The sequence below is a fragment of the Strix aluco genome, chromosome 18, assembly GCF_031877795.1.
Source record: "Strix aluco isolate bStrAlu1 chromosome 18, bStrAlu1.hap1, whole genome shotgun sequence".
NCBI classification, from domain to species: Eukaryota; Metazoa; Chordata; class Aves; order Strigiformes; family Strigidae; genus Strix; species Strix aluco.
This window is the reverse complement of record NC_133948.1, coordinates 13425932-13451215: the sequence shown is the minus strand read 5'-3', so window position 1 is coordinate 13451215 and position 25284 is coordinate 13425932. Positions and strand designations below refer to the sequence as shown.

At 53.5% G+C, this 25284-nt stretch overlaps 1 protein-coding gene across 1 annotated transcript in view; it reads left to right on the top strand.

Annotated features, from left to right (window-relative positions):
- Positions 1 to 23404, top strand: part of RBM19 (RNA binding motif protein 19) — a 72348-nt gene extending 48944 nt beyond the window's left edge. The window contains exons 23-25 of the mRNA XM_074844397.1: positions 5747 to 5867; positions 13314 to 13427; positions 22985 to 23404. Of these exons, the coding sequence (XP_074700498.1) occupies positions 5747 to 5867; positions 13314 to 13405 (213 nt within the window). The 3' untranslated portion in view covers positions 13406 to 13427; positions 22985 to 23404. The remainder of the gene's footprint in view (positions 1 to 5746; positions 5868 to 13313; positions 13428 to 22984) is intronic.
- The last annotated feature ends 1880 nt before the right edge of the window (positions 23405 to 25284 follow it).

The following is a 25284-nucleotide window of genomic DNA, read 5'->3' as shown; positions in this document are numbered from 1 at the left end:
GTATAACACAGTACATAGAGTTTCTTTGTTAGTCCTGTATTGATCCTAATTCAAACTCTTTCTGCTCAGCATTCATCCTCCCCTTGGGGGCCAGCTTGCTGGGCAGCGTGGGGTGCAGCGAGCCCCCCAGGAGGTGGTTCCTCTCCCTGCACGGCGAGCTGTGCCTCTGGCTCTGCTCAAACCCCGGCTCTGGGCAGCTTTGCTTTAACCTCTGCTTCACACCAGAGTCATTCAGGCTTTGTTCCTGGTTTTTGAATTAATGTTTTCCAAAGGAAACTTTAAGCACTTGATGGAAAGGTGCATACAGGGACCTGGCTGGTTCTTTACTGCTGCTCAGCCACCAGTTCAGGGGTGAATGAGACAGCACCTGCTTGGTTTCTGGAGAAAACAGGGCACAGGCTCAGGGTCTGCCTCCTGTCCCTCTTCAGCCCCTTGGGGACCTGGTGGCTGATTCCAGCTGCACTGAACAAATAGAGATTGCAGCAGGAGGAAACCCATCTATCGCTGGTGGGCAGCCAGCTGGAGGGGAGGGAGCTGGGCAGGGCACTAGCTTGGGGCACTGCTCCCAAAGCTCACAGAGGCTGCAGGAGGTGAGCGTGTGGGGAGCAAGATGCTCTGTGGAAGATTGCTCAGAGGGGGTTTCTTCTTTTCCAGCAAACCAGCTCTTCTTCCTTCTTTTTTTTTTTTTTCCCTGCCCTCATCTCTTTGAGGGATTTAATTGTCTCACAAGTGCCACATCAAGTACACTCTATTGGCTGTCTGGAAAAGGATGCGCTGTGTATTGATGAATAGGATCCTGAATATTGTAAACACGGACATAATTGGCTTAGAGTTTATTGCTAAGTGAAATGAGAGAGGAGGGGAGTGGGCCTGGAGACCTCTGAGCTGAATAGCTGTGACTATCAATGACGTTTTTTGCTCAAAGTGGTAATCTGGAAATTGCTTATAAGCGTCTTATAAAACATGATGTTTTTGTAATAGAATGGTTAGGGTGGCTTTGTTGGGCATTTAAAGCCTGTGACCTCCCGTGTTTGTCTTTTTCTCTGAGCAATCACAGCCACTGTGGGAGCGCATGCAGAGATTTTCTAAAGCCAGGACAGAGATATGGGGCTCCCCCTCCAAACTCCCCGATGCTGTGCCTGCAGACCCATCCCGCCGGGCTGGGCTGCGTCCCCTTGGCTTCCCCTGATGGTCTGTCACCCGCTCAAGGAGAGCCAGCCCTGACAAAAGGTGCTGTCATGGGAGGGGTGAGCACCCGAGCCACACTCATGAGGCAGCAGGTCGCCTTGCCTGCAGGGGAGGTGACGTTCAGGCAGGGCACGGGATGCTGCTGGTGGTAGCATCTTCTCTCCATCATCTGCTCGTCCTTCAGAGCCCCGGTCTCATGCCTGGCTTTCCTACGGTGACGTCTGCAGCTGGGGCTGTCTCTTGGGTCGTTTGACGGCTCCCAGGGTGATGGATGGACCTCGACTGGGAGTGTTACACCACCATCAGATGAAATTAGCAGCCCTCTCTCTTCTATGTTGTGAGCATTTAACAGATCACAGCACGCACACGTGCGAAGCCAGGAAATGGGGAGGAACCCATGTCAAAGACAGCAACGGGAGAGACAAAGTAATATTCTCAAAGAGGGTTTGTATGCCTGCTGATCAAGCCTTTGGTTTTAGATTTCCAGCGCCAGCTGACTACTAGCTGGGAGTGCATGGAAGTTAGGGGATGAGAAGGGGAACTTTGATCCGCTGGCAATAACAAATTAACTCCGGTTAAGGAAGCATTAACCATTTGACATGTTTCCTGACATTCCCTGTGCAGAATTGTTGTGGGATTGTTTTTATTTTTGAACTATTAACTGGAAGCCAAGTTTCCACTTTTCTCCCCTGTTGATATAAAAATACATCTGGTCTCCAAATAGAAATTGCCCATTCGGGAAAGACAGTCAACCCTTTAAAAATGCACACACACGGAAGGAAAAATCCTTGTGTGCAGCTGGCATCACAGAGAGCATCCTCAGTTGGGACTGGTTCTTGCAAGGAAGGGAAATTTATCAATCTCCTAATGTTGTTGACCCTTTGTCCCTCTAATGACTCCAGCCCGGAGGCTCTTCAGCTTGAGTATTTAATAGGGCAAGGGGGAATCTATAGGCAGAGCAGCACTGTCCTCCAAATTAATACGGCATTTAGGGATGGAGCCGTAGCACTCGGGGGTGACAGACGCAATGGTCCGGTCTCTTGATCTCTGCCTTTCCAATGCCCCAGCGCAGCAGGCTCTGCTCCAAAGCAGTGTCTGTCTTCTCCTGGCAGCCTGGGTTTCATGTGAGTTTATCAGCCACCCCTTAATTTTTAAATTCACTTTCTGAATCCCACAAACATTTTTAAGCTGCTGTTCCAGCTTCTCCCCTTCCTTTCTCTGCTTTTCCCTGCTCTGTTCGCCTCTCCATCCGCCGCCCGGGCTCTAGCCCTGCCCAAGCTGTACTCAGAGCTAGCAACGAAATCCTGCCGCACTGAGCCGTGACGTTAAGCTCGAACCAAACTCTGCAAAATCATATTCAGGAGGGTTCAGAAATGACATTTTTAAGCATACTTGCATCCTATTTTCTAGGGGGAGAAGGCCATAGGGTTTTCATGCAACCCCTAAAGCATTTGGAAAGCAAAAGAGACCTGCGAGGAGGTTTGCCAGGGCTTTTCAGCTTTCGGTGTTGCCTGACAGTGGGTGTATTACCAAATGCAGCAGCTTTAATGAAATCCTTTTTTGCCATTTAAGGATACCGAGCCTTGTGTGGTGGAGGCTCCCCTCTTCTTAAAGGTGCAGGATGATGTGAAGCCATGGTAATTAGAGGTCTTTTCCAGTGAGTTTCTCTTGGGTGAGCAGACACCACACCTCTCTTTATCCCTAGTTTGGATAACTTAACAAACCTCTGGTCATTCGATGCTTTGGTCTTCAAAGGAGCTGTCCTAGGAAAGCAGACACTCGGGTGGAGGAGCTGCACCCTGAGAACAGCTCCAGCCTGCAGCCCCATGTTCTTTGAAAGCCAGTCTGTTTGTCTTCATTTCATATTTCTCATGTAATGAAAATACATTTTTTTCTTACCTATCTTTTCATTTGGAATAGCAGCAGTGGCAGATTTCCTCCTCTCGTGGAAGATTTCCAGCAATGCGTATATATGGGGATGGCATTTCTCCCCTTCATCCCTTTGTCTTTTAAATCATCGGTGGTCTCTCTTTTTTTCCCCTGGAAAAGTCTTAATTCCTCTCAGAGCAATGAAGAGCTAAGTTTTATTTTTTAGCTCATATCCAAAGGAAATGGCATTCACATGTTGTTCACCTGAAATGCACGGCTTCTCTTCTGCAGCCCCAGCTCCAGGAGCCCATCTGGAAGACGGGGCCGTGACAAGCAGAGATCCCAGCACACCCTTTCCTGCATGGGCTGGAGCAGTGGTGGGCTGAAGGGATCCCTGTGATCTCACCCAGGGATCCTGAGCTTTGCTTTATCCTGGGTGAAAACCAGCTCATTTTAGGAGTGTGTTTGGCTGGAAAGGTCCAATGGCAGCAGGCTGCTGGCAGATGCATCTCTCCCAGTGTGGTGAGACACAACTTGATGGCAGCATCTGCCTTCCCTCTTGCTCCATGACCTTTCCCAGTGCTGCCCGCAAAACTAGAGGATGCCTCATCCCAGACTGGGCTGGAAGTGATCCTGCAATGAGGACGTGGCAGAGCAAGTGGCTCGGAGGATGTGAGCCCACCAAGCACCACACATCGCACCATGATCATGGACACCTTCGGCATGGTCTGCCCTCCTCCATGACCTGCCATGGAGTGCAGCGAGGTTGCTGGGGCTGTATACTGTCTTCCAACCTTCCTCTTCCTTGTGCTGTGGGAAGTGAGAAATTAAAAAGTATAAATTAACAAATGAGACCCGGCGATTAGAGCTGCAGTTGTTTGCCAGGCTTTGGAAATGGCTCTTTGTGCCAACGTAAACAGCCATCACAACTCCCTACTGCCACCTCCCCCCGAGTGTTTATTTAAGCCAACACATTGCTCTGCTAATTGGATACCATTCCAAGTGAAAATAGGCCTTTAAAACAACAGCAGCAGCAAATAAAAACAGCTGTAGCTGCAAAAACACCAGCCAGGCTTGCAGCCCTTCGGAGGGGAGTGTGCCCCCCAAAAAGGAGGCACACCACCCTGCTGGGGTCAGCCCCAGGAGCTGGCGAAGCTGAGAAGGTGGGGAATCTCAGCGATGCTACAGAACAGGTGGAGCTAGTGCTCCTTGTTTCTCTTTTTTATAATGAATGAGAATTATATGAGTGAAAGAGAGTCAGAAGGGGGGGGAAATGCAGGTTACTGAGTGCTGGTCACTGGAAATGGGGTTTTTTTTGACTTTTGTAACCTCGCAGCTCAGGCAGGGTCCTGGCTGCTGAGGAGTGATCATGGGCAGCCAAAGCCTCTTGAAGGAAGAGCCCCTCTGCCCAGAGATACGATATTTGGGGACAAGCACAGTGGTTCAAAATAGCTGTTTAGCAAATGTCTCGGAGGAGAGGTCTGGACTTCTTCAGGACAACTTCAGTGCTGTTTTGGGAGCCTCCAGATGGGAGGACACGTCCCTGTTGAACAGCGGGATATGTTTCTGTGGTCCTGTAGCTGCCATATTTGTTCCAGGGATGCAAGTTTGCAGAGTTTATAACCTGACTTAATTTCAGCCTTAGCTGGAGTTTTTGAAGAGCATTTTGGGCTCCTTTTCTCTATGCCTGTGCCCAGCCACATTGCTGTGGAACATTTTGTGGGCCCCGGGGATGAAAATACTTCACCAGTGTGTTTGTATATTTGGATTATGGGCCCAGTCCTGCTCAGTCCTGAATTTTCTCGAAAGTCTGTGGGAAATAAAGACAAAGTCAGTCTTCCCTGCATCGAGCCTCTGTTGGTTGCCTACAGGCATAGAAAGCCGTCTGAGCTACTGTGCTGGCAGGCATGCTTGTATGCAACATCAGCCAGAGATTATAGCTGTATGGATGTTACTAAGCAGGATCTAACAACGAGGAAACCTCTGGATTTCTATAACACAGCCAAGCACCATGGGCCAAAAGAGAAGAGGACTTCTGCATTGGCTTCTGGCTCTGCCACGTTTGCTGCCACCATGGCCAACATCACCAAATGGTTGGCGAGAGGAAGGCAGCTTTCCCTGGCAAGCTTGTGCTTCTTCAAACTTGTTGCCCCTGAGCAGAAAGCAACCTCTCTACTCACATTTGAGCTGTGCTTTACTGGTGCCAGCAGAGAGCAGGGTGGGTGGAGAGTCACGAGGTTGCTCTGCCCATGCTAACCCAGCACTGCTGTGCTGTCCACGAGGGCCCTGGTTTGCAGTTGACCCCCCTGGTGCTGCCCCAAGTCTCGACAGCCTTTCCAGGCTGCAGCTTTCCCGGCTCAGGTGTGCTCCCAGGGTGATGCGAGGTTGCAGCCAGCCTTGAGCTGCTCGCTGTGCTGGATTTCAGCCTGCTCCCTAGTGAGCAGCAGCAGCCTGCAGGAATGGCGATGGGTATTTGCTCTGCTGCAAGTATGTAGAAGATAAATGATCGAGTCAGAGCCACTGATGGAGATGAATCCTGCCCCATCAGAGCAAAGTGCTCCAAGTAGGATGTTCTCTGGTGGCCTTTTAGGTGCAGGGCAGAGGGAGGGACATCTTTGCTTTTACTCATGTGAGCCTGGTTTTATTTTCTCCCTTTTTTTCTTTTTTTTTTTCCCTCTTAATTCTGCAGAAAGCATTCAACGCCCTGTGCCACAGCACGCATTTGTACGGCCGGAGGCTGGTCTTGGAGTGGGCAGACACAGAAGAGACAGTGGAGGCCCTGAGACGGAAAACAGCAGACCATTTCCACGGTAACGTAGCAGCATCCTTCTGGCCTGTCGATACAGCCCCGGCTGGCACCATCCCATCTGGCACACGCTGCCGGTCCACACCAGCCCTTTCCCCGCCGCTGCTGGCTTGCTGGAGCTGGCAGGTACATGCTGGAGCCTGACGATGCAAGCACAGGGGGAAGCAGGAGGCATCCAGGCCACGGCTTTGTCTGACAGCTCTGTGTGTGTGTGAGCCAGTTAACTCTCCACGTGCTGGCACCGCCGAGGCCCCTCGATGCCACCTACCAGCTGCGGTGCTTTTGCTCCGTCCACCTGCACCCCAGGGTGCTCCGTAGTTGGGGACAGGCTCTGTGCACACAGCACACAGATTAAAAAGGACAAATAATTTGGCCATCAGTTGAGATGCAGAGAGGGCTGTTCGGATCAGGTTCCCAAGAATGACAACTCCACAGATAAGAGCACTGCAGGCTCCTATTGACAGCCATCGACAGGCACAAATGCATTGCTTGGCAAATATTTATGTAGGAAGGGCTCCCCTGGGCTGGAGGACTAAGCTGGAGATCAATGCTCTTCCTCCTGCATCCCCTCCCAGCCTCCTCTCTCCATCACGCAAAATGCCCATCGCCCAGGGGGTTGGCATAAGCAGTTCTGGGGCTGCACATCGCAATCCCCGGCGAAGGAAGAGCAGCAAGCCTCACTTATTTAGCAAGCCTGGCTCCAGTGGGACCCAGCCTTGTGTTTGTGAAATAGTGTGCATAGCACTGATTATTACAGGCTGGAGAAGCTGCAGTTTGGTGGTGGAAGGGCTGAGGGTGGATATGACCGGAGAGGTGTGGAGCGAAGGCACCTGTGCTGGCAGCCACAGGCTGATCCCCAACATGGTGCCAAAAAGGAACCCGAAAGGAGCGCAGCAGTGTCTAGGGGTGTGTGATAGCCTGGGTGTAGAGCTGTGCTGCTGGGGGCATGTGTGAGGCAGCAGGGAGGACAGGCTGTGCTGGGGATGGACGTGCCCACCCAGAACCCAGCACTGGAGGGGGGAAACATCAAGTTTGATCACAGTAATATGAGTCTCCACCCGGGTGGAGAAGACAGCAGGTGTGATGTTTCGTGCACTCCATTATATATTTGGGATCTCTTCTCCCTTTCTACTCTGCTCAGTCTAGGGGGAAAAAATAGTCCTGGCTTTACAGTAGCTGCAGACTTGCAACAGATGCTGGCTGCTGCCTGTGAGCTCTGTCGCTTCCCTGTTTCCCTCTGGCTCAGCTTGCTTCCCAATTTCTGCATTTGCTCCAGCCCTCTTGTCCAGGGCCTTCCTCACCGAGGTGGGGACTCTGGGCAAGTGGCACAAGAGTGTTTTCATGTCCCAGGAGGGATGCAGCCTTAGAGCTGCGGTGGCTCCAGGGGCTTGGCTGAAAAACAGGAGCAAGGTTATCACTCCCCATCTTTAGGGACTGAAAATGTGATTGAAGGCAGCAGTCATCGCTGCGCTCCAGCCCATCTCGAGGGGAGAGAAATAACATCCAATGACTTCAGCCCTGTCTGGTGCACACGCGCGTCCTCCGCTGCAAAACTGCTGGCAGCTAATCCTGTGGCAGGGGGGGATCTGCCAGAAGCGGAGCTCCATAACAAAGCCTGTCTGGGGCACACTGGTGGGCACCGGGAGCTGGCTGGTGTCTGGGACCAGCTCTCAGCCTCCCCACCCCACACTGCCAGGCTGGAGTTTCATGGGTGGGATTTTATTTCTTTGGGAAGTGCCCTCTCCTGATTCTGAGGCGGGCTTGCCGTGGGGTTTCTGGCAGTGATGCCCAGCAGCCCTGAGGAGGGGAAGGAGCTGTGCCCTGACCCTTTTGCTGTGGGTGTGCAGAAGGCAATAGCTGTAGCGATAAAAAGGGAAAAACTGCAGCTACCACTCTGCCTTCAGCCCCCGTGGGGATGCTCCTTCATGTTTCCTCCCTGGCGCAGCTGGAGGCTGATTTCCCACATGGAGCTGGGGTGGAGAGGATACAGAGCGCACACAGCATTGCCACCCTGCCTTGAATCCACCCCACCCCTTCAGCCTACTGAACAGCTGGGCTGAGACCATGCATCTCTCATCACTGGTGATGGAGACTGGATTCTCTCAACCAGAAACCAAGCTCTCTTTTTCCTACCGATACCCATTTCCTGCCACTTTTCTCCTCTCTCCGCGAAGCACAGGAGCAGCTCAGACATCCCTGCACTGTTCATAGATGTCCCTGTGAGTTTTCCTCTCCCACCTCACTGTGTGACTTGTGAGAGTCTTCCCACAGCTTTGCAGGCTGCTGTGGTCAGGCCCCTCTGGTCACTTATCTCCAGGTAGGAAGGGACTGAGCTGGGAATGGAAGAGAAAAAAGTAATTTTGAGTCTTCAAGGCTTGGAAAACAAGAGTCAAGACTGAGGTCCCTGGTGTCTTCAGCTGCTCTTTGCCACCAAAAGCCGCTGCTGCTGCTGTCGTGGTGTTGCTCCCCAAGCCAAGCCCAGCGAGCAGTGTTGGAGAAGCAGGATGTGGAGGCATATGGCTTCAAAAGGCAGAGTGCGGTGGATGGGGTGAGTCTTATCCCATCCAACTTGGCTTATTCCTTGTCTCCTGCCCTAAATTTCTTTGCAGGGTTGAGCATTGCTATCCCACGGGAGAGTCTTTTTCTTTTTTTTCTTTCTCTGAAAGTATTCTGTGATCCTTTTGGACCTGGAGACCTCCAACACTGCAAGCCACTCGTGCTGTTTGGAGAGGCTGGTCTTGCTGTAGCGGCGTCACGTGTTTGTATCAAGCCATGCTGGCAGTGCTGTGCCATCGGTCTAGGGTGACATGTGGCCTCTGCAGCTGCTGGCCCTTTTCCTGGTTATTCCGCAGAAATAAAAGCAACCAGGGAGTGTGCTGAGGACTTTACACATACCAGAAGAGGTGAAAGTGTTAAAGCAGATCAAAGGACTGAGACTGCCCATCTCAGGGGGCTTTCAGACACGTTTCTTTTAAGTTTTATGCAATTGGAATTTAAGTATTTTGAAAAGCTTTTTCTTCTTCCATTTCCTCTTTTTCTATGCAGTTTTTGGTTTGCTGTGGGCACAACAGTGATGCACAGATGTCTCCACAGTTAGCACGTGGTGGATCTGTGTGTAGGAAAGGCTGCAGAGTGGTAGCAGAGGGTGGGAAGGTTGCTGTAAAGCCTGGGGGTTTGTTATTACCCAGGTCCAGTGGGAGAACACGGTGACCTGCACTCCCCTGAGTTTAACAGCAAGTTTGATTTGAGCAACGAGCTCATCCTGCTCCGTCTCACTGCCATCACAGCAGATTTCTGCATCTCCAGCTTTGAAAGAGCTACCTTGATCTTTCGGGCTGATGTCTTGAGTAGCAGCGGCCAAAAGCCCTCACCCAGCAGCTCAGTGTCACCCCCATCATTTTTGTCTTAGCAAGGAAGTACTTTGTAAAGTCTAGACCTGGGCTGCGAAAGACACGTCCTACCACTGACTTCTCTCTGCTACAATTATGCACCTTATTTCTAGACACCATTTATAGAGATTTGGCTTCCAGTTCCCAGGTCTCACTGCTGTTGTTAGGTTAAAGAGAGGTCTGGTCTCCTAAATCTTTTCTCTGTGCAGGTGTTTGTCATGGCAATCAAGCCACTTCTGAGCCATCTTTTCAATCGGTCTAATAGATGCAATAAAATGGAATAGGCTTCCTTCCCATTTTGTGTAGTTTTCAGGTCATTCTTTATGGCTTGTTCTAAGTCTTTGTAATGTTCCACGAGAAAGTAGGACCCCAGAAGTAGTCACCGGCTGCCAGAGATGGCTTCAGTAATTCTGTCGGGAGTGAAGCCACAGCCCAGCCCTGACGGCTGGGACTGCAGCACTGCACCCCGCGCTTGCTCTCATGCCTCCCAGCGCAGACTGGAGGAGTTTTAAGTCTATTTGCTCATTTCTGAGTGTACCTTCATCCTGAGACAGGAAAAAACGACCCACTTCCTTTGAGTTTTAATTGCACCCTACCATGCATTGTTAATTCATGGGACCCACTGCTGCAAGGTGGCTGGAGAGCCTGAGAGCTTGGCCAGCTACAGGGGAGGATTTGATGCTGCTGTGGATAAAGACACTTATCTACTGTAACGTGGTGAAGAGAAGCCACGGAAAGGTTGGCCAGCAGTTGGCCTTGGGGCCTCTAATTCAGCCCATAACATGGAGCAGGGTCGTGGCAAATGCTACATCAGGGCAGCAAGGAATGCATGAACCCTGGCACCAGCAGCGTCTTGGCCCTCATATGGGGAGGGGAATCCTCCTTGTGGGAAACAAGGATCACTGACATCTTTGAAACCAGCAGGGAGAATATTTTGGCTCCACAAAACAGTGACAAAGGGATCCCAGTGCCCTGCAGTGGAATTTGCCAGCCCTGGGGCAGGGGCAGACCTGGGTCCGTGCCCTGCGCAGCGGGGAGCGGTCTGGGGTCGTGGTGCAGACCTGCACGTCTCCCGCATCCCTGCGATCACGTAGCTGCAGCCCCCAAAAGGTCTCTAAACAGCTCGATCCCCCTTTTCTTCCCTCGTTTGCTCGACACAGGGCGACGGTTGCTGTGTGTCTCCATCCCAGCAAGCCTTGCTGGGGGAAGATTTGCGAGCGAGGCGGCGATACCCTCGGCGTGCGCGCGCTCCCCCTCTCCCGGGAGCTCGCAGTCCGTGCAGGGAAGGTACTTGCTCCCAATCCAGCTAAATTACTATTGACTTGTGTTCTCTGCGCTTCACAAACATTGCGCTCAGCCGTCACCAGCGGGGCTGGCGGTATCCTGCCAGGGCTAACTTGGGAAGCCAGCTGTGCTGGGCCGTTTTTTCCTGCTCTTTCCCATCGATCAAAGAATTAAATTGACAGATGGGGAATTTTGCGCGAGACGCGGGAAGGGGAAGGAATGACTTCGGGGGGTGGGGGTGGTTTTTATAGGAAGGATGGGGTGGAAAGCAGGGCTGCAGAGGCTGCAGGGCGGGTGAATGAGAGAGGTGTGTGAGGAGCAGGTCTGGCTTGTATTTCAGTTGTGAGAGCGTTTCCAGTGAGGGCCCCAGTCTCAGCAGAGGGCTGTGGGTGGGTGTAAGGCAGCGGAGCCCCACTGTGGCTCGCCCCTGGGTATTTACAGTTGTTTGCTGGAAGCAGAAGGTTTGCAGGGGAAGGCAGGCTCCACTCTGCACCCAATCCTCGTGCCCTCCCTGGCAGGGTGGGAAGAGTCATCCCCATCACCTTTCCCAGGTTGCTCGTCCTTTGGCCACAGAGCCCCCAAGCTGCTCCTTTTACCTCTCGGTTGTGTTACAGACCCACTGCGCTCATCCTCACCTCCCAGCCTTTTGGGCTTCCTTTTTTCTCCTTTCTTCTTTTTTTTTTTTTAATTTTTTTTTTTTAGAGAGCATCTGTAACTAATGCAAACACATGCCGTAGCCGGAGAGTAAAACCCTGCAGGATTAGCGTGGCATCCGCAACCCTGCCACGTTCTAATCCCGTGGTAATCCCCCTCTCGGCCCACCCCCGCCGGCTTTGGCTATTGTTTAAAGGAAGCAAATGGGATCGTTAGCGGGCAAACCTTAACCAGCTTGGAGCAGCAGAACGGAAGTCGAACCAATTCACTTCCCCACCCTCCTGCTTTTTTTTTTTTTTCCCCCTTTTCCTTCTTGTTAGAGGGGTGGGGGGATGCTCCCCATGCTCCCCAGCAGTGCTATGGCCAAGCTGGTGAATGTGGAGCACTCAGTGGGGGCCATTTGCCCTGCCAGCCCCCTGCCCCCACCACAGCACGTCCCCTGGGTGCACTGTGCTGCTTAGGGATGCTCCCTTAGCACCCAGTACCCCGTGTCCAGCATCCCACCAGCATCCCCTCCACCATGCAACCCCCACCATTGCCCCTGTGCGGGCTCTCTGCATGGGGCACGTCGGGGTCTGGTGGGGAAGGGATGACAGGTGGGGGACAAACTCTTCCCTGCGATGGATTTGGGAGCTGAGACCATGTTTGATGCCGTTTCCAAGCCCTGAGTGCGAGGCTGGCCGGGGGAGTGAGAGCCAGGAGGGCAGAGTAAAGGGGAGGGAGAACCGCTGAGCTGGCACCTTCCTCCACGGTGGGTTGTCCCTTCTGCCTTTGGATGATTGAACTGCGAAGAGCTGCTGAAGGGTCTCAGGGTGGCACCTTGAGGCCCCCCTTGGCTCCCCTGAGCTCGGCAGGGTGGGTGCTGGGAGGGGAGTGGGGACTGCTGGCACCCCCATCCCCCTGCCTGTCCCTGCAGCCCCCGATGGGGAGGGAGGCGGGTTCTGGCGCTCTGTCAAGGAATTAATTGAAAAATAAAATCATTAGATGGGAACTCCAGAAATGCAAAATTGTTGGGAGTTGGGGGGGAGGCGGAGGGGGGGATGTGTGCTTTTGTCAGGTTAATTTCTTCTGTATTGATGTTTTGTGACATTTACTTGTTGTTTATCTCCCGCAGCAGCTGTAATACTAAAAGAAAATGCACAGCTTGTTCCATTTATTTATTTTACACCTTTTCTTTAGTCCTATGGTATGTTTGTTTGTTTGAGAAACCCAGCGAGGCTTTTGATGTCTGAAAGCAGGATTTAAACAGCTGTTCTCCATGTGCTGCTCGCTAGCGAGAGCCACTGGCTGGGGAGTGAGCGGGGGGAGAGGGGGCTGCGCCGCGGCTCCTGCCGGGAGGGCAGTTCTTGCCCAGCAGAGAGGAGGCAGCGCCCATGTCAGCCTTAGCACGGGGACCAAATGGCTTTGTCACCCCTGGTACCCGGTGCTGATGCAAGGTTGGGATGCTCGCTCCGGTCCTGGCAGCCCCTGGGAGTTTCTCACCCTCCCACAGGCTGTAGCATCCATGGGAAGGGATGTGTGCATGGTGCTGTGCCCCAGGACAGTTTCAGGAGAGTGACGATACCAAAGGGAGTCACAGGACAGTGCTGTCGGAGTGGGGCAGGAGAAGCAAAACAGGGACATCCCTGCCCAGCTGTCAGGGGAGAGCCAGCCTCTCTCCTTCACCCGTTGCAGCTGAGGTGGGAGGTGCAGGCTGGGCTGCAGGGCCAGGCAGCGATCTTATGTCTCAGCAAGGATGTTGGTGGGTCTGTGTCCTGCCAAGACCCTTCTTGAACCAAGGCTGGTGTCTGGGTTGGTCTTGTGACCACTCTTCGATAGGGGATGGGTGAATTGGGGTCAACGGGAAGGGTCGGCATCACCAATGGGCCTGTTTGGACACTGGGGTCTGTGAACCAAAGTGTGGTTGGTAGGGGTAGAGTCACACCTCCAGCCATGGTGTCCTGCCAGGGCCTGGCTGGTGAGGAGACGTAAATGATAGTTGAGGGGCTTTACCTGGGAGGGGGATGAGGGGGGCTGGAGGTAGCAGGAGATGAGCTGGAGGTGGTTGTGCATGAGCCCAGGTTTTAATTTTTGATTGTTCTTCTTCTCCCACATCCCCTTTGCTACCACCCGGGCCTGGACAGACTCCCCAAAGAAGAGAAAACGCTCGGAGGTTTTGAATGAAATCCTGGAGCATCTGGAAGAGGAAGAGAGCAACAGAGACGAGGCCATCTAGCAGCTGCCTGGCATCTGGTGAGGTGGGTACCGGGGCAGTGGGGCCGTGGCAGGCACAGCTGGCCCTAAAGGTCAAAAAGCCTCGGGCTGCCGCAGGGTTGGCAGTGCCAGGAGGAGGAGAAGGTGGCATTGCAAAGGGTCAGCAGCCTCCGAGCCAGGGTCCCACCCGCTGCCTCTCCTCCCTGTCACCCTGCAAGCTCGTAGCTGTGGTCTCAGGGGGTACAGCCCAGGTTGGGGCTTGATTTAGGCTCTGCACTGAAGTGAGTGCATGCACTGCTCATGTTTCCGTGTGCTCCCCAGTGTGTTTGCTTTCCTATAAGGGAAGACAGCAGAATTGCTGTTGCAGCAGAAACCGCTTGTCGAGTCGCGAATTGGCCCTCGCTGTGGTTGGGGGAGAACAGATGGGCTGCCAAAAAAAAAAATGCCTGTTTGGAGACCAAACTGCAGCTGCTGCCATGAAACAGATAGTTTGGAAACGCCTTTTCCCTGCCAGCACCCATGGCCTCCACAGCTTCGCTGCCTCCCAGGCCACCATGCACCCCAAGGTCTGGTTTGTGCCATCTCGAGTGCTGGCTGGCATCGCTCCTCCTTGGTGTGTGTCTTCTTGGAGTAGCATTTCTTGAGGCTGGAGAGCACGGGATGGCAGAGGTTGGCAGGAGGGAGCCAGGAATAAATAGCTCCCTGTGGTCAAACACCGTGCAGTTCAGCCAGCCCCCCCACCTCCTTTTGAGACTGCCTAGCAAACCCTGCGTGGGTTCAAGAGAGGTGAGACAGGCTCCTTCCCATGTGTTTGTGGCCATGGTGGAAACCGTGGCTTGCTGGTAGGAAACCTGTTGACCAGCCACAGCATCCGGAGAGGTGCAGTAAAAACACCAGGGAGGCTCCTAGGTCCCTCTGAGCTGCACTTTGCCTCGCTTTTTCCATCCACGGAGGTACTTGCTGCCCACCTCTGTGGTGATGAAACCCTGTCCTGTGCCGAGAAACTCCTGCAGGGCCAAGAGAGACAAGTCCCTGTGGGGAGGTGGCTCCGGGTGCTGGGTTGACAAATCCTTCATGCTGGGGAGAAAGTCCCTGCAGTGCTTTCTCCAGCAACGCTGTGTTCGCTCAACACCGCCAAGGGAATGATTTTGACACGTTCTGGCTCCTGTTTTTACAGCCACAGAAATGACACCAGTTCCTAGATCCCATCCAAGTGAGCCAGGGGCCCCCTGGTTTTTGGGGTGCTGCTAGGGCTGCTGTGCTGCCTGTATCTGAAGTGGTGCTGAGCCCGCCATGCTGGGGGGAGGCCAGGGCTGCCCTCTGTGTATCAGCGCCAGCCAGCCTCCCCGCGCTCGCTGGCGTGTGTTTGTGTGTGCAATGCACATTACTGCCGGAGAGGCTGTTTTCCTCTTGGCAATATCTGCCTATTGCTGCGAGGCGGTACCCAATACACCTAGCAGTGGGATGCTCATAACCTTACTTATTACCAGACTTTTGTTCAACCCACAACACCGCTGGCCGCCTGAATAGCGAGCGCATCTGGGCCTGGAGCCGACCAATAACCCCGCTAATACATCTGCCTTCCTGGGCTGCCGCAAGCGCCGGGCACGAGCACAGTGCCGGGGCCCTCCTGATGAAAGGGAAGGTGCTTACGTGACTGCAGGAATAATCCGAGTTGGGTTAAATAACTGCCTGCTTCATGCAGTGTGTCTGCAGTAAGTGCCGGGGCCTCGAGATAACATTTGTTCCCTTGGAGCAGCTCTGATTTAAGGATGCCTCCAGGAGTACGTGCTGTTAACACCTTCTCCAACAGCTAGCCCGAGGATGGAGCCGGGGAGGGATGGAGGCAGGGAGGGATGGAGCTGGGGAGGGATGGAGCAGTGCAGGAGGGACAGGACAGACAGCACTGCTCGGAGCCCAGGCAAGCCCAGAGCTTTCAGATGCATCCTGGCCCAGCTCCTCTGCAAACCTCTCCAAAACCAGACCCCCCGTGGGGCCCTGGGCTTGGCACCAGCGGGCTCAAGGCTCCCCAGCTCTTTGTGTGAACCCCCAGGAAGAAGCTGAGCGCTGCACCCCTGTGCCGGTCCCCCAAACTGTGCCACAGCTCAGGAGCCCTTCTGCTGCCTCTCTGCTGCCCCAGCCCCCAACACTGGGCTTTCCTGCTGTGGGGCTCAGGGAATAGACCCCCAGAATTCAGGGGTGCCCCCTTGGGACGTCTGTAGTGCTGTGGTGTAAAACGCTCACCCCTTAGCGCAGCTCCAGCACATCTGCCCTGCCCCACAGCAGGCGGGTGTTTGTGCTCGGTGGATGGGTGGGTAAACTGAGGCACGGCTGTCGGAGCAGCGCTGTCAAAGGGGGTCAGATGAAACGGTGACAAGCTCACCAGGGAGGGGGGAAATCTCTTTTTTTTTTCTTTTTTTGCCCAACATTGATCTGTGGCGCTCCCATTCCCACTCCCTCCACTGCTCGCTGTTGCCTTCACCATCTGCACCAGCACGGGGGGGAGGCAGCGGCGGGACCCATCGCTGGTCCCGGGGCAGCTCTGTGCTGGGGGGGTCACCATGGGGAAACAGGGCTTTAGCATCCCGGGGGTGAAGGACCAACCGGCAGCACTCAGCACGGCTGACAGCTGGCACAGAGGACGGAGGAGCCCGGCAGGATCCCTTCCAGGCACACGTAGCACCCAGCACACGATTTAAGCGAAGCTTTGCGGGGTTGCGGGTTGGGGTTGGATTTTCCTGGTTTTTTTCTTTTCCTGAGTTGTTTTTTTTTTCCCCCTCTCCCCTCATTGTCTTTTGTGGCGGGGCAGGTTTCTTGCTGAGCGTCTCTGAGGTCTGCAGCAGCGACGAAAAGGATTAGCGCAAGCAGAGCATGTAGGCTTTAGAGAACAGAGCAGAGTTTGGTTTCAACATCTAATTCAATTTGTTCTGCCGAGATTGAAATATGAAATGGTTGCCAGTCAAACGTTCAAAGGGGGAGGAGGGAGGAAAGAAGAGAGGGAGCCTTCTCAAATTTAAATTTTAATGAAAATTAATTTAACCCTTTGATATGTTTTAAAACATATTATTTCCCGGTCTGGAAACAGGCTGGAAAACATTCATGAGGGTTTTTTTTTTCCCGTACCTTCAAACATAATGAAGATTTTCTTTTTCCCTTAATGATACTTATCTTGTTGAGCAGTTTGACATTGGTTAATTTTTCAGGCAATTTGGTATCAAGGAAATCTGTTTGATGTGTACGGGGGGGGCTGTGTATGTGTATACAGATATATGTGCCCGTACATTAATTATGAAAGTGCTGATCGCAGCTCTGGAGAACAGTTTGAGTTAATTCCTACTCCGCAAGCAAAGACTTGACTTCTTTGTACGTATTGAGAATCCCACACGTTGCACCCCTAAAATTACAGCGGCTTTTAACGGGAATTTTCTGAAAATGAGCATATACCTGCTAATTACCCTGAATTAAAATGAATACCTAAGTAGGTCTGCAGGAAATTCATCACTCCCCACTGCCTTTTCTTTCCCCCAATCTGAAACAATCCTAATGATAAAATAATGCAAACTCTCTTAACTGTCCATGTAGTTAAACCTGGGATATAGCCTCCCACCGGTCCTTAACCTTGGCAGTGCTTCTCCAGCTGAACACCATCACAATACGCTTATTTTATTTGGAAGTGATAATAGTTTCTTTTAGTGGTAACTATTATTCAGAAAGGTTGTATCTATAACAAACGATTGCACACTAATTGTTGTAATTGGGCTGTGACGAGCTGTCGCCCTGGTCCCCTCATTTTGCTGGCTCTTGACACTGCAGGGCCGGTGTCACGGTGTGTGCTGGTCACCCCTCGGCTGCCCTGTGCTCCCTGGGGAGATCTGGGCACTTGTAGGGTGCGAGGCTCATCTGCTCTGGGTGTCTTTTTTTGGGGTGGGCCTGCTGTATCCAGGCTGTGCTGGTGGCAGAGGGGATGAACAGCCATCTCCAAGCCTCTGCCCTGGACCGAGGACACATCTCTGCAGGCAAGAGCTGGAGATGCGGCCATCCCAGGGGCTGCACGGGTTATTTCGAGCTCCAGCAGATGAGCTCTGTGGGGGGGGTCTCTCTGGGCTTGTGCAAGACACATGTTCACACCATAAGAGAACTGAAACTGGTGGGTTTTGCTCAGTCCTGTCTCCTGTAAGCCCTGGGGTACAGTGCAGGGGCCCCATGGGGTCTGTAGACCCCAGGTTGGAGCTTGCTGCCCCGGCCAGGGGGGGGCTTTTGCCAGGTTGTGATGGCTTCATCCGGGGCGAGACCCCGGTGAGCTGGACGGCAGCGGGAGCTGTGACGGCTGCAGCTGTTCCCCAGGCACCAGCCATATCCCCCTCCCCGGGGCCAGCTCAGGAATTGGATTAGGATATTATTCAAATGCAGCCTTTTTACTGAATTAGAGGGTTAACGGGTTTTAATGTAAAACTAGCTTTACTTTATTGCTGCCTGTTGCCAGAGGCCTGTGTGGGCTGTTATCTACTTAAGGGGACAGCAAGCAAGTCAAGACGGAGAGGATATCCAACGGGCCCTGGTTTTGCTGGGTGCTGCAAGTCCCTCTGTGTCCAGGACTGGGTGTCTCTGCCAAGTGATGCTTCCCACTGCTCTCAGAGCCAGGCTGGGTGCCGCTGCCCTCTTTGATTGCTCAAAGTGACTGATCATCGCCTTTGGAAAACTCTTGACCACAATCTGTGTTATTTTTCTCACTGTCCCACAGGAGGAGGCAGGGGACTCAGTGCAGGCATGGGCAGGCAGGTAGCATCCCACTCCAGGAGCTGTTGTTTTCCTGAGCTGGAGGCTTGAACTGCTGCTGCTTACAACGTGCCCCCATCCCTCTGCCCAGCCGTGGGTGGTTTCTTTTCATCACCATTGCACTGATCCTGCCTACAGCATTAGATCATGAATTTCAGGTCTTCTAATTTCTTTAGTCCTGTCTTGCCTTTGCAAAGCCTTCCTCCCAGGTGTGCCCCACGGAGGGGGGCTCTGGGAAGCGCTGAAGGGCCAAGCAAGCCTGTCTCTTTGCAGCAAGCACCGTAGATGCCGTTCACCAGCCCTTTGCCAGGGCTGCAGGAAGAACTCGCATCCCCCCTGCGTCGTGCTTGCTGCTTTCCAGCCCAGCTGCCGGCTCCAGGCAGGAGCTCTGGGATCTCAAGCCTTTCTGTCTGCCTGTTCGTGTTGGCAGCCATCCCCTTCTCCCCAGCATCTCTACCAGCTTTGCTTGTCTGCTTGCAGAGGCAGTAAGTGTGGTGTCTGTGCATGTTTGAAGTTGTCTTCCTGAGCTAGATGTGGCAGGAAACACACAGGAGGGGTTTGGGCTTGAAAAAAACCAGTACTTTGGTTGCTGCTCCCTTGAGATGGAAGAAGCAGCACGAAGGCGGGCGTGCTGCTGGTGGAGCAATGCTCCCCCGCAGAGACCTTCCCTCCCTGCCTCGGTTTCCCCATTTGCAAAGCACGGTGCAGACCTACAGGTGGGAGCAGCTGTGCGCCGTGCCCGTTCCCGCATCCCTGCCGGGAGCAGCCCGGCTCCCTGCCGGGCGTGCAGGTGTGCTGCTAACTCCTGTTTTAGCTGGCAGTCGGGGCTTGCTTTTCTTCAGCTCCTAATTGTCTCCCTTCCTCCTTCCACCAGCCCTTTGCAATTGCAAACCCTGTTTGCTTCTCCCCTGCTGGAGGATTAGACAAGGGATGCTGCTGCCCCATCATTTCCCCACCTCACATGGAGACCTCCTTTACCTTCCCTGCAGCCTGCGTTAAAATATTCTGACTGTGTCTAAGGGATCGCACGAGTCACCCCTGAGTAACCGATTGCCACGGAACAGCCGGGCTCAGCCACAGCCGAGGTGACTCCCAGCAGCTGGACCCTGTCGTGGAAGGGGACAGCAGCAACCTGGCATCACCCGAGCTGTGGCCACCCACGGGAACGGTTGGATGGGATGGTGTCTGGAGATTTGGGGAGCACGAGCTTCTCCTTAATATTACGGCATGTCTGGACCTTACGTGGGGTTGCCCCATGACCAGCGTTCGGCACCACCACCTTCCAGCTTCCACCACCACCTTTCTCACCGGGAAATAAAACAGGAGAGCGAGGAGGCAGCGTGCAGCTTTCCTTTCTCTGGTGCGCAGCTGCGTGTGACTGAGACACGCTGCCTCCTGTTTTCCCTAAATATATGCATTGGAGAGGGAGAGAAATCGCATGGCAGGAGCTTGAGATTTCAGACTTAGCCATTCATGAATAATAATCAGGCTCAGTAATTCACAGTAAATAGGTATCCAAATTGGCTAATAAGGAAGGCTTTCACCCCAAACTGGAGCTAGGAAGAGAGGCAGAGAGAATATGAACAGACGTTGGCTGAGGCGGGTGTGTGCACAGTGTGACCTGAATCAGTGAAAAACGGAAAGTGATGCCAGAGCGAGAGTGGGGAGAGCGGAGAGCGGCGATGGGGGAGGACCCCGGAGAAGGGACGGTGGCCAACATCCCCTGCTGTGGGGCACCGGCGGCCACGCTCGGACCCGCAGGGGCATGGAACCTACGTTCCACAGTCCGTAATTAGTGCCACGTCATTAGGCTCAGCTCTCTCCTCCAGCCCCAGGACCATGCTGGGCTGAGGGGCAGGAGCGTGCCAGGCCTGTGCGTCCTGCCAGCGCTTCTGCCCTGCAGCCCACGTGGAGCAGAGGGAACAGAGCCGGTGTCATCACGTCCCCACGCGTGACATCCCCAGCTCGGGGCTTAGCAAAGCTGCTGGGACAGCGATCGCACGCGGTGCTACCTGTCAAGGGGAGTGAGAGTAGGAAAGTAAGAGGGAGGTTGGCAGCATGTGTCAGGGGAGGTGAGCTGGGGGGAAAAAAGGTTTTCTTTGTGTTCACTCAGCTAAAATTCAGATTTTGCTTTGTCTGCTGGTTAATTTTCTCCTGCGAGAGCGAGCGAGGCAGTGGCAGGAGCTGTGTTCAGGTGCTGTGAGGTGGCTGTTGGTCTTCATCTGCTGGCAGCAGGCTCTGACAGGGAGGAGTTGCTGCCCCACGGGCACCCCCTGCTCATGGGAAACGGCTCCCAAGTGCTGGATGCGGGATGGAGCAGCAGCGACGGGCGCTCGGGAGGTCACAGTCCTTCCCTAGAGCAGATCAGCTGCTGCTTCCCAACAAATGGTCCTCTAGCAGCATCTTAAGATGATGTTAGATAAAGTTAAGATAAAGAAAAAAATGGAAAAACACCTCTGTGGATCTCGGTCTGTGATTCGGGCTATTTAAATACGCAGAATAGAAGCTCAAAATGCAGCTGATGAGTAGCTGGAGGAAGGATGCCCCTCCGAGGGCTGGCTGTTGCCAGGCGGTGTTTTGCAGCTGCTAAATGACTTTTTAAATTGAGGAGAAACCTACAGCCACTTTTACAGTCCCCTTAGCTCCCTTATATAGGGCAGTGCGATGGCTGGAGAGCACCATGCTGCCGCTTGGCTGAGTTACCAGATATTACAGTCCCGCTGTCCTACAGCAAGGAATCGCAATGGATTCGAAATAAACCGCAGCAACTCTGGCCAAAGGCGATTTTCCTCCTGCCCTTCCACTCCCCCTCCCCACCCCTCCCCTCCCCATGCCGCTGGATTGAGGACGCTCGCAAAATTTAGCACTCTGAGCGGCACATAGCAAACAAACCTTTTTTTTTTTTTTCCCCCCATGTGTCTTGGCTTATTTAAGTGTGTTGGAAGGTGGTTTTGGGGTGTGTAGAGTGTTTTTCCTTGGGGTGTGACGGATGCACTCAATGCCCCAGCAGCTGCAGCACTGCAGAGCTGGTGGCCAGAGCCCCCCCACATCCCTCCGTCCCTTTCCTACAGCTTAAACCATCCCTCACGGTCCAAAACCAGAGGTGGGATTTAGCAGGTGTAATGAGGACAGCTTTATAAGCCACGAGAGATGGAGAGGAAATCATGCTCCTGCCTCTTCTCGCATTTGGTGACCTAAAATCTTTTCAGAGTTAAGTGTAGCCCATGTTAGCAGCCATCCCACTGATGCTGATGGGGCTGGAGAAGTGCTTGGGTGCTGCCCTCTGATCAGTCCAAAGGTTTTCTACTTCATTGACTTAGAAATCAGACCACAAAATGCAAAATAAAGCTGTACCCAAAGCACCACGAGAGATCTCTGTCCCGGCCATACACTAAGTCTCCAGGCAGCCATCCTCATGGGGCCCTGCCTTTGTGGGGTCCACCCTGCCCTGAGAAACCCAGCAGCAAAGCCCAGGCTTAACCCCAGCCTCATCCCTCCTGCCGAGCCTAGGCAAAGCTGAGCCCTGCCTGAGCCCTATGTTGGAGACTTAGAGTATTTTAATTTGTTTTCTCCTCCAGGCGGGTGTGCCCAAAGCGGGACCCCCCTCCAGCTGCTCCGCTGGCACGGCCACCCCCTCGGCTGCCACCGGGGCTGGGAGTGTCCCACCGGCGTCTGAACTAACCCAAGTTATTTCGACAGAGCCAAGGCAGGCAGAGACAACTGTGCAGTGGTGCTGGTGGCTCCAAAGGCTCCGTAACACCTGATGGGGAGGCAGAAACAGGCAGATTGCAGGCAGGAGCTGTTTTAATTTCATTTTCAGTTGAACTCAGCCCAGTGTGACAGCCTGGGCTAAGCGAGCCCCGGGAAACAGGAGGATGGACTGTCCCAGGAGCAATTTTAAGCACGTGTCAGGAGAAGCGATGAAAACCACCCGCCTGTCGCCCGCTGCAGGACTGTGGAGGGCTCGCCCCAGGGGGTCACAGCTCGCCATCCTACCCCCTACCCCTGGCAGGGTAAACGGGACAGGCTCATCGCCCACGGGCAGCTGCGAACTAGAGCAGGCACTCCTCCCACCTGAAACTGGGGCTGAAAAATTAAAACTGGAAGTTGGGGGGGTTTAAATTTAAAAAAATCCCACCCCACTCTGTGTTTCAGCTGCTGCGCCTGGAGCCCCAGGCCCGGCAGCGAGTGCGGCTGCGTGAGGCGGGAGGGGGGTGGCGGGGGCAGCGGCAGGCAGGGCGATGGCAGGCAGGAGCCTTGGACTTCGTTAGGATTCAGCCGTTAGATCTCTCCTTTCTCTCTGATGGCTGAGTGTGATTGACACTTACAAATTACCCAGCCAAAAGTGTGGAGTCTTTGACCCCTGAGTAACATCTTTGGCAAGCCTGAGATTTGCCAGCATTTTGTCATCTAATTACTACAAATCCCTTGAAAATTCACTGGCTGGTGAATTTTTAATGCGGGACAATTTCAATGTGATGCATCGCCCAGATGGGCACGCGCGCGTGCTCCTTCCCTCTCCCCCCGCCGTCTCTTCTCCTTCCCTTTCTTCTCCTTCTCTCCTTTCTTTTCTCCGGTTCCTCCCCCCATCCCATTTCTTACCTCCCTCCTGCCTGCATGCATCCGTATTCATGGGAAGTGCCCCAGCATCTCATCCTCTCCCCGGGCTCTCATCCCGCTGGAGTAGCCGGCCGTGCCCGGGATGGAGCTGGGCACTTTGTGTCCCCCCAGCCTGGCAGCAGAGTGCTCGAGTCCCCCTCACTGTCTCGCCAGCAGTGGCAGGGAGCTGCTACGTGGCATTAATTTTTTTTTTCCATCTTCTCAGGTCTCTCGCTAATGGATGGAGAGGGAGAAGCCTCCGCCGGGGACTCTGCAGCCAGCACACTTGTTGCCAGAGGAGTCCACTCGTCCTGTGCACCTGAGGGCTGATTTATGCCGTGCATCCAGGTCTCAGTATTCCCAGCCTCTTAAACAGACCTTGCATTCGGAGTGGGAAGAAGAGCCCTTGTCTGACGGTGGCTTCTGCCTGAGAATCGCTTCTTAAATCCGGGCAGGGATGTGATTCCCCTCATCTCAGCCACCGCCCAGCCTGGTGGCACAGAAACTTGGGAAGATGGGCACTTCCCCTGCTGACCCCAGGGACTCCGGCAGAACCTGCTCTTAATGTCCGAATTAAATGATAATTTCTGTACATTAAAAACCACGCGTGTATTTTAAGAGTTTTCCAAACTGAGTCACATCTCAGGTTTGTTTGGATTTGTTTGTTTAATACATATTCACCACAGCTAGGTAGTTATTTTGGTCTGATAGGGAGATAAGCATATTTTAGGAGGAAGGCCTGGGGTTTGTTGCGTTCGGCTTTGTGCCTGTGTCATTTCTGTCCCCGCTCTCAGGCAATCGCCTCCCGTCTCTCCCTTCCCGGCTTTCAAAGGGAAAGAGGCTTTGCTTTTCAACCAGGGTACCGCTTTACATATGTACGCAGCTGATAAAGTATTTTCACTTCGCCCCTTTCCCCTCTGGGAATCGCTGTCTTACGGCAAAACTGTTTTGTCTGACAAGGGCTGCAACAGATTACACGTGTTGGCTGCAAACACAGGGCCTTTTTTTTTCATTTTTTTTTTTCTTTTTGAGAACCGCATACCTTTAAAAAAAAAATCTCTATCTCTGCACTGCCATGGCGAACTCTGCCTTTTGCCTCGTGTCCCCAGGAGCAGCCCCATGTTCAGATTTCCTTGTGGCATCAGACCTCCCGGGGTGATGCATCTCTCTGGGTTGTGTGTCCAGATTGGTTTTCTCACATGAGCTTAATTTGAGCCTGAATTCTCAAAAATGCTGCTGATTCTGTCAGGGCTGAGCACTTCAGTTGGTCTGGCCTGGGATCTCGGCTGTGGTTTGGGGCGGGATTTCTAGGGACCCCTTGGCATCAGCATCTGCAGCATCCACGGAGGTCAGTGGGACTTGGAGGAACGATGCCCTCGTACTGCTGAGGACCAACTGCTGAGTTTCACGCTGGCAGCTGCAGCAGGGAACCACGTGTGATAGACTTGGTGACTCAGGGACATGCAGGACACCCCTTTCCAACCCAAATGTGGGCCATAGATTTCTCCCATCTTCTCTAACTGGGAGCCAGCTGGGAAAGGTGTGGGATCTGCTTTTCAAAGAGGTTGTTCAGGCATTAAAAACCTTAAAATCCTTGGCTGAGTCTAGCAGGAGAGGAGCAGACAAAACGCCTGCCCAGGAAGGGGGTCCGGCCCCTGGATCCATCTCCTGAGCTGCCCCTTCCAGAAATGTCCCTTGTCTTCCCAGCAAGGAAGCCTTTCCCAGAGGGGAAGGGCTCGGAGAAGGTGATTTTAGGCACCAAGGAACAAGGGAACACCAGGGTTCACTGATGTTTCACTGTTCAAAAGCTGCACACTAGGGCCGAGACGTGCCCAGATTCCAGAGGGAGAAAAATAAGGACTCTCTGCCATATCTTAGAGAGGGCACCCAGAGCTGGAGGTGCCTGAGGATGCCTTGGAGGAGAGGAGCTGTTCTGTGCAGCGCGTGTGCTCAGCACTAACTGATCTAGGCGGTGTCTTGCATGCTTTAAAGGGAAAATACAAGATGTTTAGCGATGTGAATGAAGAATTAGGGTACGTCACTCTCGATGGAAGGCAGCTCAGGAGAAAGCTGTCCTCCACAAGGGATATTGGCTGGGGGATGACATCTGAGACGGGGAACCCATACGAGATGCCATGGAGAAGCGTGACCTGCTGAAAGCGTGAGGTTAAGATGCAGAGTTCAATTTGTCTCCAAGCAAACTGAAACCAGAAACCCGTCCTTTTGCACTGAGTTTTGTGTCGCAGAGGACCCGTAGTCACAGCAGGGTGCCTGGCAGGGATCTCCCTGCACCACCGCTGAGGAACTGCCTGCTCCCAAAGAGCTCTGGTGACCCCAGCACTCAGCAGACTGAACCTGGGCACCATCCACGAGCTGTGTCACCTCCAGGGCTGCTTAGATCCAGAGAGAAGCTGTTGCCTCAAGTCAGGAGCTTTCACTGTGGTTTCTGGGGGAGAAGGACCCACCAGCAGTACAGTCTGACTCCAGACTGAGGACACCGTCCTGGGCACCTTGTGGATGGGCATT